General features: G+C 41.7%; 1 protein-coding gene across 3 annotated transcripts; it reads left to right on the top strand.

The window, feature by feature from the left end:
* The first annotated feature begins 3,229 nt into the window (after positions 1-3,229).
* On the top strand, positions 3,230-14,424 carry lg7h15orf39 (linkage group 7 C15orf39 homolog). Of its 3 annotated transcripts, XM_004553094.6 has the most exons (4): positions 3,230-3,688; positions 6,742-10,018; positions 10,613-10,647; positions 12,232-12,368. In XM_004553094.6, exons 2-4 carry the CDS (start codon positions 6,784-6,786, stop codon positions 12,235-12,237), a joined length of 3,276 nt encoding a protein of 1,091 aa, XP_004553151.3. In that variant the 5' UTR covers positions 3,230-3,688; positions 6,742-6,783; the 3' UTR covers positions 12,238-12,368. The 3 variants fall into 3 exon arrangements, with proteins under 3 accessions (XP_004553151.3, XP_076741923.1, XP_004553150.3); XM_076885808.1 differs by lacking the exon at positions 10,613-10,647 and having other exon boundaries at positions 3,232-3,683; positions 12,232-14,424; XM_004553093.5 differs by lacking the exon at positions 10,613-10,647 and having other exon boundaries at positions 3,232-3,688; positions 12,232-14,424.
* The last annotated feature ends 786 nt before the right edge of the window (positions 14,425-15,210 follow it).

Genomic DNA, 15,210 nt, shown 5'->3' with positions numbered 1-15,210 from the left:
TACCTCCCGTCTCTACTGAAGAGAAACCCTCTCTTCTAATTTGCAGCTGCATGCTGCATGTTTTGTGTGTGTGCATTTTTGTTCTGTTTATTTTAACTTTTCTAGGCTGTGTAGAGGGTAATATTTTATCGTACTTTTTTCCTGCTTCCTCCAAATCCAGTTGGACTGGAGAGAAATTTGGCTTGCAAATAACTGAGGGGATTGTTACTGTTGAGCTGTCGAGGTTGCAGCACATGGAGCGATGTGAATGGCTCCCCAAATGAAAAGCATCCTTCCCTGAGCCATAACCTGTCCTGCTGCTATTGGCTGCTGGCTGATTCTGTTAATGAGGCTAGAGAAATATTACATCAGCCATTCTGACAAGGGGAGTGTCATCCTGGCCTTGATATCACTGTGGGGGAGCATGCAGCTTGCAGGTGTGCTTAATGGGAATGAACAGTGTGTTCTAAGAACTGGGTGCATATCATGAAAACTTCAGATAGGTGATATGAAATGGCCAAAGTTGCACTTGCAAAAACAATTTTTTTCCCAGCTGCCAGTTTAACACATGCTTAACTAAAGATAGCTCCCAAATATCACAATCAATTGAACCTATTGTGTTATTTGCAAGAATTCACCGTCTGAAACCGAGGAGTTTCTGTAAGTACACACGATACCGTCAGCAAGAAAGTGACTCTGCAACATACCGGCTCATCACATGACAGTGTGTTGTCATATTTCAGCAGTGATGAACAGTTAAACCCTAGCTGTATCAGTTACTTAAAAGATTAGTCAACTAACTGGTATTAGTACAATTTTAGTTCAAAGCAAGCTCAAACCTTTTAAAATGAATCAGTACTTCCCTTCATATAATAGCAGCCATATTTATTCAGATAGACATCTACAAACACGAGACAAAAGTAGACAAACTAGCATGCAAGAATAACAAGTCCGCAAATCTTAAAACCAGAAGGATCAGAAACGGGAGCGATTTCAAAACATCAGATAGTGAGATTTTAAAATGTCCTGGGGCTGTAAAAATACATTTGCAGTTCATTGAGTTTAAAAGGTCCAATGTACCTAAGCCATATTTATTTCTTGCTGGGAGTGTATATGTGGGACATGTTTAAGCATAACCTTAAACATTTAACTTTACCACAGTTATATTAACTGTAGACACAATCATAACTTCAGTTACTTTAATCCTGTTACTATAGCTATTAAAATGTGGATTCATTTTTGTAGTTGTCTACTGAAAGCTGAGTGTTGTCTTTGCTGTGATGTATCAGAATTATACAGGTTAACTGTCTCATTAGGAGAAAAAATATCATTTGAACATCATATGACTCCTGCAACAAATTTCCTGTCAACACAGTATAGGGTGAGGCTGTGTGTCAATATGTATGCACTTTCACTAACACATCTGACACGAGTGTCTGATGCAACCCAAGCAGTCTCTAGGCTCAGTGTGTGTTTGTGACCTCTGGGAATGTTTAAGCGTGTTTCATCAGAAACTGCATCCTGAGAGATCACCTGCTCTGCTCCCTGTGTCACCACAGCTTGCTTTACCCACTCTGAGATGCTTAAAAGTGGTAAACACCATGCACATTCACTCAGGAGTGTGTTTTATGTGCATAAATAATATTTTGTATTATTTATGCACACTTTCCTACACTTTACACACAGATAAATTTATAGATGTACATCTTATGTCAATCACAGTGTGTGGTGGCTTTAGAATTTACTCTAAAAGCTCTCTTACAGACCACAAACCTGGAAAGGCTGTAATCTGTGTATATAATCTGACTTGGACTAGTTAAGAATTAGTCAGCATTTCCCACACGCTTCTGGATTTGAGTCAATCACGCACGGCTGGTGCATTTATTGCTTTCTTTGTATGCCTTCTTTCATCTGGGATACAACCCTTTTGTAAAGAAAATGTGACCCATGTTGGTAAAGCCTTCACTGAAATTCTCTATCTTAAAACATTCATATCTGTATATGTATGCATATTTAAAACAGGGAGGTCTCACACAGGGAAATGCCCACTACAAATGCAAAACTGCAGATTCCATTGCGAGTTAATTTGTGCGGAGCTATCCGTTATAAAGGGGCAGCCGTTTGGGCCTCTTTAAATAAAAACATGATCAAATCAATCAGTATCTTTTCATCCTGTGCAATCATTTACAGACTTGGCTCCCAGCAGTTGTTCTAAAAGTGTCTAAGTTATTTCTGACCTACTTATAAACATGCTTGTCATGTCTAGCTTTACATGTCTATCACATGTCTCAAAGCTATGTACTGTATATGTTTAATATTCCCTTTTTTGTTGCCTTGTATGTTGGATGATGTGTGAGTTGCCTTGATGGCTTGTGTTGGTTACCCCAGAGCTGTAATGCCATAGTAACAGGAAATGGGAAGATCTGAGGAATTATCCATGGGGGTGAATCATTCCTCACATCAGGTATAAAGATGCTCCTTGATGAGCATCTTTGTACCTGTGAAACCCCCCTTGGACTTGTGGAAGCAACCAACTTGTCTAGACTAAACTGTGGCACCCCCATGGGACACATAAATTAGACTTTGGCTCACAGGTGAGGGGGGACATGATGCAAGTGCAACAAGACATGTACTCATCCAGATGTCAAGTCAGTGGAGAGTGTAAGAATTTAGGTGTGCAATATATAATAGAAATTTATTATATTATAAAACATTTGATTAGATTGAAAGGTGAAATGCCAGTCATGAGTAATGACAAGAAATTTAAAAAAAAGTCTGCCCGGGGTAATGGCTGACCTGAATTTAACTTTGGTCAATTATAGTAAACCATTAACTTTATTAGGATGAGATCGACACATGCAATCCTCTGCCATAAACGCTTCTTTTAGGTGCAGCTATTTACATATATTGGATTCTCTTTGTGTCAAGTCATATATTTATTTTAATTTCTGAGAATACATGCATCCTGCCATAATAAGTCTAATCGGAGAACAGTTTATTTTGACATCAGTGGGATGTCTTTAAACCAGTTTTATTGTTGCAGATATATTTAAATGTGTATGTTCCCAACCTTAGGCGTCTTCTGTGCCACTACACGGTTGAGTATGCAGTGACTAGTTCACGTAACCGTAGAGGTGCTGTGGGATAATGACTTGCATACAAGTCAACACAAAGATAAAGAACGGGGAATTATAAACACGTGATTTCCTTTATTGCTCCGAGACTGGCTTGTCCGATTCTGACACTCAGGCATGGGAACCGGGCAAAGGCGCGAAGGTGAGAAAGAGTCAACCTGACAAACGTGTGTTATCTGACAGGGAGTGAAAAGGGGCAAAAAACCCCGACTCTTAAATTAATTTCGGCGGTAGCAGCAGACAGTTGGCAGCCGGACAAAAAGTCACTGAAAGCGAGAAAACATGACATGTGAAGAAAACAAGCCGTGGATAGAGGGAGGGTGTGACTCCGCCTATTGATCAAAGACCATCCTCCTTCCTTTTGTCTTTTCTTCAGTTTGTTAACTTCTCTAAAAGCCTCGTGGACTTCGGGCCAGCAGCGCAGCAGTTTTTTTTTAGTAGGCTGTGCTGTCGCTTCATTTGGTGGGATTGACGCATCTGGACTGATCCACTCCACGGGCGGCGGAGAGATTTGCCCACTCTTTTCTTAGAAGTTTCATGGAGTCTTTGTGGAAATCATTGATTACACGGGTGAGGTAAGGAGAGTTGTTCGCAGTTTAAAGTAACTGACGACTGATTGTGATGCAGAAGTGCGTAAAGTCAGAAAAGCGGGACCGGTGAACCTTTTAGTAAAGCTGTCAGAGTGCGTCAAAGAAGGTGGAACTATTTCATACAGTCGAGATCGATTTATGCATCCTCTGATTTTGTGTGTGTGTGTGTGTGTGTGTGCGTGCGTGTGTGTGTGTTTGGAACTTAGTTTGGTTTTAGTTTTGCCGTGGTTTACGAGGCTTTCGCGGCTGTATGGAAATGACTCGCTCTGTGAGCGAAAGTCAAGCTCTTACGCCCGTCTTATTTTCATATTATTTGCGTCCTATTAAATTTGGCAGGCTGCTCTTCTCGGCAGGTCTCGTACTTTCACATTTTGGCTGAGAAGCAAATATATGTGCATCGTAAGCTACAGCTCACGAGGATGTCAAGAGAAGCTGAGAAGAAACTTTTTTTTTCTCCTCGTTCAAGTTCCGTTTTTTAATGTTTGGACGTGAGCCGCTTTCATTGGTTAAGTCTAAGACATATTGGAGGAAATTGATTTTTTTTTATGTCACACCAACTTGCGGAGATCTTTCAACATATCCTAACCCGAGAGACTAATTGGTGATCAGATAAATGATTAATGATTGTTAGACTGGACTGAAGTAAGCTTTTACCTTTTCACTCTTCTCTCGCGTGGTTTTAAGCCACGGGCGTTTTGTTTTCGAAAGTTACGCTCTCCATCACCCTTGCCCTACAGTTCATGGGAGTGGGAGGACACACAAAGGCGCATGCACACAGGCAGACACAAATTTTAGAGTGCGGTTTTTAGTCCGTTGAAAACAGCTCTGCGCAGTTTCCTCCATGCACATAAACCGCGTTTCTCCTCGCCATATACAGATAAGCCGTCACACCACTTGTGTGAAAGGTGTCAACAGGATGAGAAGATAAGATCTCAGTGCTGTGCTGTCATTAGACTGGAGAGGGTCACTGTGTGGGATTAAAGAAAAAAAAAAAGTCGTTTACTTCTCTAAACCTCACCAAGAGTTTCAGTTATTCTCAGAACGTCTTATCATTTTTTTTGCATTTACAGATTGTGCTGGCAGATGTTGTATTTGCTAAACCTCTACACTTTAACTGTTGAGCCAAATTTCCACGCGTAGTCGGCAAGCGAGTGCAAATAAACCTTGGTATAATTTATAATTTATCTCCTCTATGACCTCATCGGTGCCTGCAAATGCTTGCATGGCAGATCACGTGACGACGTTATCTTCTTTTCATCTGCTCCAAGAAGCCAGACTGCGTTGCGATCCACACGTTGCTATGTATCTGTTATGTCTGTATCTTAAAAATGGGATGGGATGCATCTAGCATTTTACTCAAGTGAAGGTTTTGTATTCCACATTTAAACAAACCCCCCCACCCAAAGAAACAAAACAAAAAACAAACTCTCAATCATTTACTTCCAAACTGGAGGCGGGCTTTCTGTTCTGCTTTCCAATTTTTACACTTGCAGAACCTTCCTTGGTGAAAATGTGCTGTACTTCTTACGCTCAGCTTTACACTTACTAAAAGAGAGTGAAGTGAAAATATCAAGAATGTGCAAAAATACTTTTTTCTTAGGAAAAAAAAGGTATGTGTGTGTGTGTGTGGGGGGGGGATTCTGATACTGCACTATGGTCACTGTGGCTAGTGTTTATCACTTTGTGGATTACACATCTGTCATTGCAGATCATTTTTCACTGTTCATTTACCTGCTGAGCCCCAAAGTCTTGTTTGGATGTTACTCTTAACTTTCATTTAAAAAAGCTGATAGGAGGAACTGTTAGCTGACTAGTTTCAGTGTCAGGCGTTACCAAAAAGAGTTTTTAGTCATTAAAAGCTAATCAGCAAATTCCCATAAATGGGAGTCAGATGCAAAACAGCACTGAAGAAGTATAACAAAGAAGTACCTACGGTATGACCAGAGGGCTGTGGTAATAAAATGCAGAACAGCAACAACTCCACTTGTTTTGTCTGAGAATGTAAACACGAGATGAGAAGTGCATGCCAGATCAGGCGATAAGTCCTACTTCGACAAAAGCGAGCCTAGCCTTTTTGATACGATCACAGTGACACATTGACATTTGAAGTAAGCCATGGTAAAACCATAACACATTATATGTGACTCACAGAAATGACAACAGTTGTGCTACAGTGTAGTTCTCATTTTTACAGATGGCCTTGAAGTTGAGACTGCTCTCGGTCACACCTGGATATTATGTTACCACAAGTAACAGTTGGAGTGGAGGTGGTACAGGGAGAGCCAGTCGGTTTGGCGCATCATGTGTCAACTATCTCTTTGGCAGTTTGTGGAAAACCTTTCTCAAACCTGAGATTTCTCCTTGTACAAGAATTAAATTGTAACTCATTGTAGGAACCATTTATTAGCCGTGTGCGCTTTTTTTACTTTACAAGGTCAAAAGGAATGACTTACAAATAATTTGGTCCAGTTATTATTTGTCTTAAAACTGTGATTTTATGTGGTTATGCAATTATGTGTAATGTGAAGGAGTGGCATGGAAACTATGTTAAGGGCTGCAGTAGGAAGACGTGATGAAATAGCGATGAATGTACACCAAAGATTATTAAGTATCTACATGTTGTGCTCGCATATGAATTACTGAAGCCTTTTTACAATAAACCCTGAAGACTCTTTGTGTTTATTTACACCAGTGACCTGTGTGGTGATGGTCTGAGGCCGTCTGGCCTGGGTGGGGATTTTCTCTTCCACGTGATCCCCACACATTCCTCAGATAGTAACTTATTTTTCACATGCAGGACTCTTATTCCACCATTTATGTGCGTGAGTGTGATATGTGAGATAAACCTCAAATTTTTTTTTTTAAAGTCACTTCAGTTCTTATCTCATGATTCTGCTACTAAGCATTTATTTTTCCGTAACACACTTCACTGCTATATCTGATGTCAACATAGTCGGATTGATTCCAGTGTTAAACAAACTTTTGATAGTTTTTCAGTGAGAAATGCCACAATCTAATTGTTTTTGTTTTTTTGGCAGGTCCGGAGCATTATTGATGAATCATCATAACAAGGCTACTACATGATGAGCAACCAGTCAATGCAAACCCTCACTGATGCAGTGTTACGAGCCAAGATGCCATTATTTGACCGGACGATAGCATCTGCAGGACTGTCAAAACCGCAAAATATGTCTGGTTTCCTGGGCAAGCAGGCGCTGCCGTGCCATGGGGCCTTCTTTGCTTATGACCCGAGAGGAAAAGGGGGAGCGGGATTCACTTCTCCTTGGAGGAACTCAAAGACATCTCTGCTGAACGACCGGAGTACTATGAGTCACCTCTCTGGCATGGAGGGAAACCATCTGATTTACAGACACGACAGCAATTCTTCAGAGGAAACTCAGTCTTCTGCTACGCGTCACACCCCGGTAAAACAGGGCTTTATGAGGTACAAGAAAAGTCCTGAGATTAGCAGTCCTACAGTTGCAGCGTCGTTGCCTATTAGAAAACAAAAAACTGGAGGTGAGACTTCATCACCCCCATCTGAAAACTCTGTTTACTTAGCGATTCCCAGGCCGGTTTACGGACATAATCCCTGCTGTAATGAACTGGGTTGCATGTTAGGACAACGCTACAGTGTGGAACATAGCTCTCCAAGGATACCAAACACTGTATATGAGCGTGACTGGATGCAAACTGATGCTCACTACGCTGAAAAACCATCTGTTGAAAGGAAAGGACAAGAAATGGGGCTTCAACAGAGAGTCTTACAGTTTGAACACAGCACAGATACACTGAAGAGGCTGACTGTGGACTCATACAGCCCTGTTAGAGGAAGAACTTTGCCTGCTGTGATTGAACCGCACTACAGCAGTTACCCCTGCACCTCAACTCGTCCACTGTTTGGTTCTTTAAGTGAGCATAGCCAGCCTTTACAGACTTCCCCCAGAGGCTACCCCAGCCTTTACCCCTCCCACCCTACATATGAGCATATGACCTCAGAGGTTTATCAGGAACGTTCTCCCATGTCCAAATATGGCCAACTAGCGCAGCACCAAGTGTTTTACTACCCCCAGGCAAATGTGGAGGTAGAAAACAGAACCCAGTGTAAAGATAGTGGCAGTAAGCAGAGAGAAGATGTTGCTGTTATTCATAAACACACAAGCTCAAACCCTCGGGAGCATTACATAGTTCCTCAGTCGCTTCATGCTGAAATTCCTTTGCCTTTGTCTAGCACTGAAATGTTGCCAAATCATTCTTTTATGCGGGGTTTGAACTATCCATGCTATGCTGTTCCAAGACTTCATTTAAATCCAAGCCAAATCAGAGCCCCCCTAAAAAGGCAACATGCATCACCTACTTTTCATCCTAGCCACAAAAATGTTTCGCCATCCAGCCAACATATGGATCACCCCATGGTGTCCGCCAGCAGTTTACAAAAGGACAAACCCAAGCACCCCGGCCTTCATGTTGACCACCTACCCATTTCCTCACCGTTCCTACCTGTGACTCAAACCAGCCCTGCCAGACGTGTGAGCAAGCCAGGTGTCTCACCATCAGTTATAGAAATGAGAGGATTCTTCCCCCCTCTCAACCGCCTGCATATGGACTCACCCATCCTTCCACCACTTGGCTTGAATGTGGACAGAGCAGTGGACTATTCCTCCTGTGAATCTCAAGTCCCTTGCCCAACTCAGCCAAAAAACGTTCCAGTTTCCCCAGCCGTGTGGCGACCTCAGTCACCGAATCGGAGTTCAAATCGGATCCACACAGACGTGCCTAAGAGTGCAAATGTCCACAAAAGTATCGATTCTCCTGCTGTCGAAACAAGAAGCAAACATAAAAGCTCTGTGTCCAGTCCAGAAACCGCTGTTAATAAACAGTGTCTAAAGAGGAGCATTTCCCATTCATCTTCACCTGTCAAAATAAAAGAGGAGGATAAGGATTTATATGAAGTGGAATGGACCAGGAAGAGACAAAAGTTGAAAACGGAGATTATCCGAGAAGGAAATAAGAATGACTCTCCCCCTATGCCAGTTATTGACACTGTTTTCAGTTTGGCACCTTACCAAGGATATCTGCAGACCTCGGGAGGGATCTCTGGAGCTGGAGCATCAGGGAAAGCCTGTCAGTCCTCTGAGCAGCATGAAGTTAAATCCAAGCCAGACAAAGAAAAAAAACAAGATCAAGCTAAACAGGAGCCTGTTGTGTGTCTAGTTTTTAAAGAAACTCGCACTAATACTTCAAAAGAGAAAAGTGCTGCAGAAGCTGTTGAACCCAAAAATATTAAAGTAGAAAACCTAGATAAATCAGATATCAGCAGCTCTACAGATGACAGCATTTGTCCCAACCACAGCAGCAAAATGGAAGTCAAAAAAGAGCCCACAGAGACTGCTTCACCTGATGATGGACCTATTTTCTTAAAAAAGACAATTGAACCTGAAGAACATGAAACTAAGCCATCTAGAGCAGCTGAAAATAAGACTTCAGATGAGTCCAAACCTGCTGAGATGACTGCACAGACAAACACGACTTCTGAAGGTGACACAAAAGCAACACAACACAAAGAGGAGCTCATCCTTCCCCCCAAACCCACGACTCCACTGCCCGGGAGCAAACTAAATTTCAAAAACATTCCCCCTCAGTGTCTTAAACTTTCCACCTATAAGATTATTATCCCTAACGGCAAGAATTATTTCCCTGTTCCACCACCACAGAAGCCGACTGCACAGCCAGCAGCTGAGTTCATACCAAACCAAGATATCCAAACGCCCGCCCGCAAGCATTTCCTTGAGCTGCACCAGTCATTCTGTAAACTTGTGTCCAAATCTGTGTCGACTTCTTCAGAGCAGGACCTTAAAAAGTGGTTGTCCCAACTGAAAATAACCGAATCGGTGTCTCACGTGACCAAAGTCCAGAAAGTTTCCTGCCTGCTGGGGGTAAAAGCCAGAGAGGCTTGGCTCAACGAGGAGATGAAATCGGCACTTGACACGGTCCTCGACAGGTTAAGAGAGTACTCGATCCAGGAACGCTGTCCTTTTCCGCACGTCATGCGGACGGGAGCAGTGTTTCTCCCCATGCTGGTGGTCAAGGAGCAGCTGTTTCCTATGGTCCACGGCAGCTTCATTGACCAGGTCCTGCAGGAGCACAAAGTCGAGCTGCGACCCACCACGCTCTCTGAAGAGAAGATCCTCATCCAGCTTCATAAACGAGCCTGCTCCTCCAGACTCAGGAGACTGATGTCCCTCAAACACCTGCCCGACGTCTATGCCGACGCGGTCAACCTTCTGTATTATGTCTGCGTCTGCAAACAGCTGGGTGAGTGTACATTCAACACAGACATACCGAGACAAACCACCATGGTTGCTACAGTTACAACACTGTAGCCCTTTAAACCATTAACACCCCACCCCCCTCCCCCCCACAGGTTTTGCAGTGAGTCCTCCATGTGCTAATTTCCCCGCAGCACCGGACACAACTGTGTGAAGAAATGTCTATAAGGCCAATGGCTTTAAAAATATTTTACAAGTAATTTAATACTACATATAAGCTATTATTTATGTGAATTAGCTAAGAAACAAAAAAATCTAAAGTATTCATATAAGATATAATATATCATCTCAGTAATTAGCGCAAACTATGTTCCTACTTGTAAAAAGATTTGTAATTTCTTATTATTAATTATGATGATTCATTTTGCTTGGTTTTATGAAAATCCCTGTTTCCTTAGTATAACTTTGATAGCATTCTAGGAGATCCCTTTCAGTACACGATGTGAACTGAACTTTTAGATATCATTATAAAGCATCATATTTCCTTCAAAGAATATTTTCTGCATTAATTGGCCCTTTTTGTAAGTAACCAATCAAAACAGAAGAACTATTCAATATAAAATCCATTTATTTTTTACAGAATCAACCTCATCTGACGTCCAAAAGAGAGTCCAGGTATTTTTTTCCTGTTGTCCCTCAATCTCACTACTCTTTTGCTTTTTTCCTGGTTTAGAAAGCGGGAATTTTTTCTTCTAACCTTCAGTAACAAATCACAAGAAGCTGCATGATTACACTGTGGGTGGGTTGAGGGGGAAAGGCGCTAAGCTGGGCTGCTTGGGGACATATGAATTTGTTGCCTACTTACAGCACTGTAGCTGAAACGGCGTAAGGCAGGCTGGTGGATGACATTATGAGGGGAAGGAAGTGAGAGGCCGCTACACACAAGAGGGATTAAGTGTGGCACTTTTTTTTTTTTTTTTTTTTTTAGGTCAGAGATCTTTTCAGAAGATGGTGACTTCATCCTTTGTTGTACCATCTCTAACTAACCCACATCTACACTGCATACAAGTTGCATTAGGCAGTTTCTGAGAATATGAGTGTGTAATGTCCAAAGAACAGGACAATAGTATAACACCAGTCAAATCTCATGAAAAAAAACAACTTCTTCCTTCCTCACCTGCCTGGCTGTGTTCGCCACCCTCTGCATTTCTGATAAGAATGCTTCAATCTTGTCACAAATATAAACTGATCAGACACACCCTTAAAACCAAGTTCCAAATATCGAACAGGTGCTCCCTGAACAGTTCTGACCCATTCCATCTCCGGGTGTCTTACAGTTTCTGGGACCAGGACGTGGGTTATCTAGATTGCAGGGTAGGTGTTGAGACTGGGTTAACATATCTGGGTTAAAAAAAAATCCAAATACTAATACAAACTTAAATCCCTTTCCCAGTCGTTTTAATGCTGTGGCTGATTAGTGTATACTTTCAGACTTCATCGTCATCACATTCAAGTATTCATGAAATGTTGCACATACTAAATAATAACAGTGCTCTCTCATTATAGGTGGGAAAAAAATGTTACATACATTAACTAAGTTAATCAACTTTATTTGAATTAAATATTTTGAGTTTTTATGTAGTTAGTTAAAAATACAAAGATTATAGCATATCAATAGAGTCGTCCTTTTTTAAAAAAAAAAATTATTGTTGCCTTTTATTTTGTCTGTCAACAGCTTCGATTGTATTTGCTTCCTGAACCTACTGAACTTGGCCTAATTGAACTGCTGTTCACTGCTGACATAGGTTCACATGGTTTTGGAGCACTTGACTCTAGTGTCTGAACATTTCTGTTGCCCTCTTCTTGCCTCACTGCTGTTTTATCCGTGACCGATAGCACCCCTCGCAGCAGCTGACTTTTTCCCAGCCTTTGTGTTTATTCCCATAGCCTTCTCTTCTCATAGCCATCTTTGCTGTAAGGGTGTTTCGTGGTGGAGGATCATGATGTGCAAAAGCCGAAATCCTTAGGTTTAGGTGTGAAATAAGCTCTTTAGGAAACCAAGTATTTTATATTTCCTTGTCAGAAATCCTGAAAGTCTGTTTCTGACTTGCTTCTCACTTGTAACTGTTTCCCTGATCACTGCATAAATTCCTTTGCCTCTAATCTTCCCACTTTGTGAGGAAGCAGAATCCTATATTTATCTGCGATATTTCAGCATTTGTTTTGAGCTCTCTTTTTGCCATTTTCCCTGTGTTGCAGGATTAGATATGGACTCCGATCACAGGGAACAAGATGGAAGCTCTGAAGCGTCTAACAGCGGGAGGGTTCCTGTATTTTCTGACACCACTGCCTCCGCAGCCTCGCACTCAGAGTTGCAACCACAGAGATGTTCAGAGGATGAGGAAACACAATTGCATTTGAACAGGAATAAAACTAAAAGAAGAGTAAAGAGCCGTTCGAGGCGTACGTTTCTAGAAAACAGGTTGTCAGATGAGGAAGAGAGAGGGGATATGGACAAGGTTGTAGCTGAAAGCACTGTCAACACAACTGCAAAGAAAAACTGCAGTGCCCATGAGCCCCAGGAGAGTGATAATAAAGGGACTGATTATATGGTTTCAGAGCAGAATCCATATATTTCATGGATGTGTCCTTTAACACTGGACGAGCTACCCCCATTCCCGAGTGACGCAGAAACTGAGGGATCTTCCAGCAGGTGGCACGTTGGTCAGTCCTCACCATCAGTCAAATCTAAGGAAAACTCTAAGAATTGTTCAGGAGTCATTGTTAAACTGAGGAAGATACTTAGTGAAGGTCTAAAGAGAAAAAAAACTCGATACCAAGCAGTGTCAGAGTCGGAGACATCTGCTGATGCTTCCATCTCACAGACTGATGACGGGGAGAGTGTGATCGGTGAGGCTGACGTTCACAGGAGGACACCCAAAACAAAGCACAGGTGGGAGAGAACAGGAAGCTTCTCTCATGCTTTAAGACCCCTTGGCAGCTCTTCTAAAAGAAAACATAGATCACTTTTGAAGATCAAATACTGTCCCTACTTGTCTGCCTGTCACAGCGCCGAACACAGGAGGCGATGGGTCCTGCGTTCAGCTGTGCAGAGGGCTCAGAGGGCCATGAGGTTCTGCTACCCCGAGTTGGTGGGAAAGAGGATCCGCCACCTGTACGAGGAAGTTGACAAATCAGAGGTGTGGTACAGAGGGGAGGTGCTGCGCATCCACGAGGCTCACCCCAACCCCCTTAAGACCATATTTGAGGTCAGGTATGACAGCGAGCCAGAGTGGAAGTACTACCTCGAGCTTCTCATAGACTATAAAAAAGGCTGGCTCAAAATTGAAGACTAGTTTCCAGGCACGTACACACAATGCTATGACACCTCTGTGAGCGCAACGACAGCTGAGCATTTTTTTTTCTTAACTCACTTACGAAAGGTTCCTCGAGAATGAAGGTGAACTGGATTCTTTTTTTTTTCTACTTCTTCTTTTATATAAAATAATGAAGTCACCTAAAATTGCCTGTTATGTAAGCACAAAGTTGTGCTTTCTTTAGTGATGGGCTATGTTCAGTGTTTAGCTCATTATTATTATTATTTTTTTTACATTCTTATCATTTATGCGGTAACTTTATTTTAATAAATTAAATTTTGATGACATGAAAGAAATCACTGCCTCACTGTGCCCCTTTACTTTTATAAACTGCGAGCATCAGTGGAGTATTTTTTTAAGTCATCCTGACCTTTCTTTTGAAACAGTGCAGCAGAGGGAAATTAGTGGCTTGGCGTAGTTTGAATGAGCATTACTTTCAAGCACCTTACTGTACCGTAATGCGGTGCCAGTCACATATAGCATTAATGCAGAAAACTAATCTTGACCCTGATGATGGTGGTTGCCTTATTGTAAGTAAAGACCGGTGATGAATTAAATGGAAAAACTTTGACCCTTATAGTGACGCAAATTTACACTGCAAATCAATGCAAAGTTGCTCTGAGCCGCCACCTTTACCCATTTCTGTTCAGATGGAAATGGTCTCTTTCAAGATGACAGTGCCCCTGTACACAGGGAACAAGGGTTTCACTGAGTGGCTGATGAGAATGATGTAAATAATATATACTATGGTTGACGTAACCAGCTGGACACCTATGGATGCGCTCTTGGATGCTCCCTCAACCACCATCAGCAAAATACAAAATGAGTGAAAGCACTAAAGTCAAAACACTGAATAACTTTGAGAAGCTTGGTCCAGTCCATTCAGTAGAGGAAGCTCCTTTAATTTTTCAACCCTTTGTAGTTTTTGTGTTGAAACTGCTCAGGTTTCAAAAACACAAGCCGAGTGTGCTGTATACAGTCAGTGTGAAACTTATGACTGAACCTCAAATCGTGGTTTCATTTTGTATGATTTTCCTACTTCTGCAGACTGAATTAAAACATTTGTCTCACCATCGTGTTTTGTCACTTCTCAACTCTAAATATTCAAGAGAAGGGAAAAAAACAATGTTAAGACTTCTTGTAAAGCTATAATGTGTTCCTAAACGAATGAATTGAAACCTGATTAAAGCAGGATGATTATGTTAGTTTGAATCATACTGTTAGAATCCTCAAAGAACAGGCCAAGGAGAACGAGCGGAAGCAATCTTCCACATCAGCTTATTAATCAACCATACACCCAGAGTGATGCTGAAAAGCTAGTTTGTGTATTTATTACTTCTAGGCTGGACTATTATAATTCATTATTATCAGGCTCTCCTAAAAACTCAATGAAAAGCCTTCAGTTCATCCAAAATGCTGCAGTGAGAGCGTGCATATTTCTGCCATATTGGCTTCTCTTCATTGGCTCGCCCGGTAAATCCAGAATTGAATTTAAAATCCTCCTCACATACAAGGTCAAGCAGCATCTTATCTTAAAGAACTCATAGTACTATATCATGCCAACAGAGCATTTTGCTCTCAGACTGCTGGTTTACTTGTGGTTCCTAAAATATTCCAGAGTAGAATGGGAGGCAGAGCCTTAAGTTTTCAAACTCCTCTTCTGTCGAATCAGCTCCCAATTCAGATTCAGGTGACAGACACCCTCTCTGCTTTTATGATTAGGCTTAAAACTTCCCTTTTTGCTAAAAACAATTTCAACGCTTAGTTACTTTGCAATAGGCTTAAAGTTGCTGGGGGCTTCCCATGACACACTGAGCATTTCTTCTTAACTCTGTCCTTATACACCATTTTCATTTAATCA

The sequence above is a fragment of the Maylandia zebra genome, linkage group LG7 (assembly GCF_041146795.1).
Source record: "Maylandia zebra isolate NMK-2024a linkage group LG7, Mzebra_GT3a, whole genome shotgun sequence".
NCBI classification, from domain to species: Eukaryota; Metazoa; Chordata; class Actinopteri; order Cichliformes; family Cichlidae; genus Maylandia; species Maylandia zebra.
The sequence above is the reverse complement of the archived record's forward strand: the minus strand, read 5'-3'. Positions and strand labels throughout refer to the sequence as shown.

What these genes read in the sequence shown, in the direction of transcription:
- lg7h15orf39 (XM_076885808.1), top strand. Translation starts at nt 6,784, where the DNA reads ATGATGAGCAACCAGTCAATGCAAACCCTCACTGATGCAGTGTTACGA. An exon ending in CTGCGTCTGCAAACAGCTGG is followed by an intron (nt 10,019 to 12,231) that starts GTGAGTGTACAT and finishes CCTGTGTTGCAG; the next exon opens with GATTAGATATGGACTCCGAT.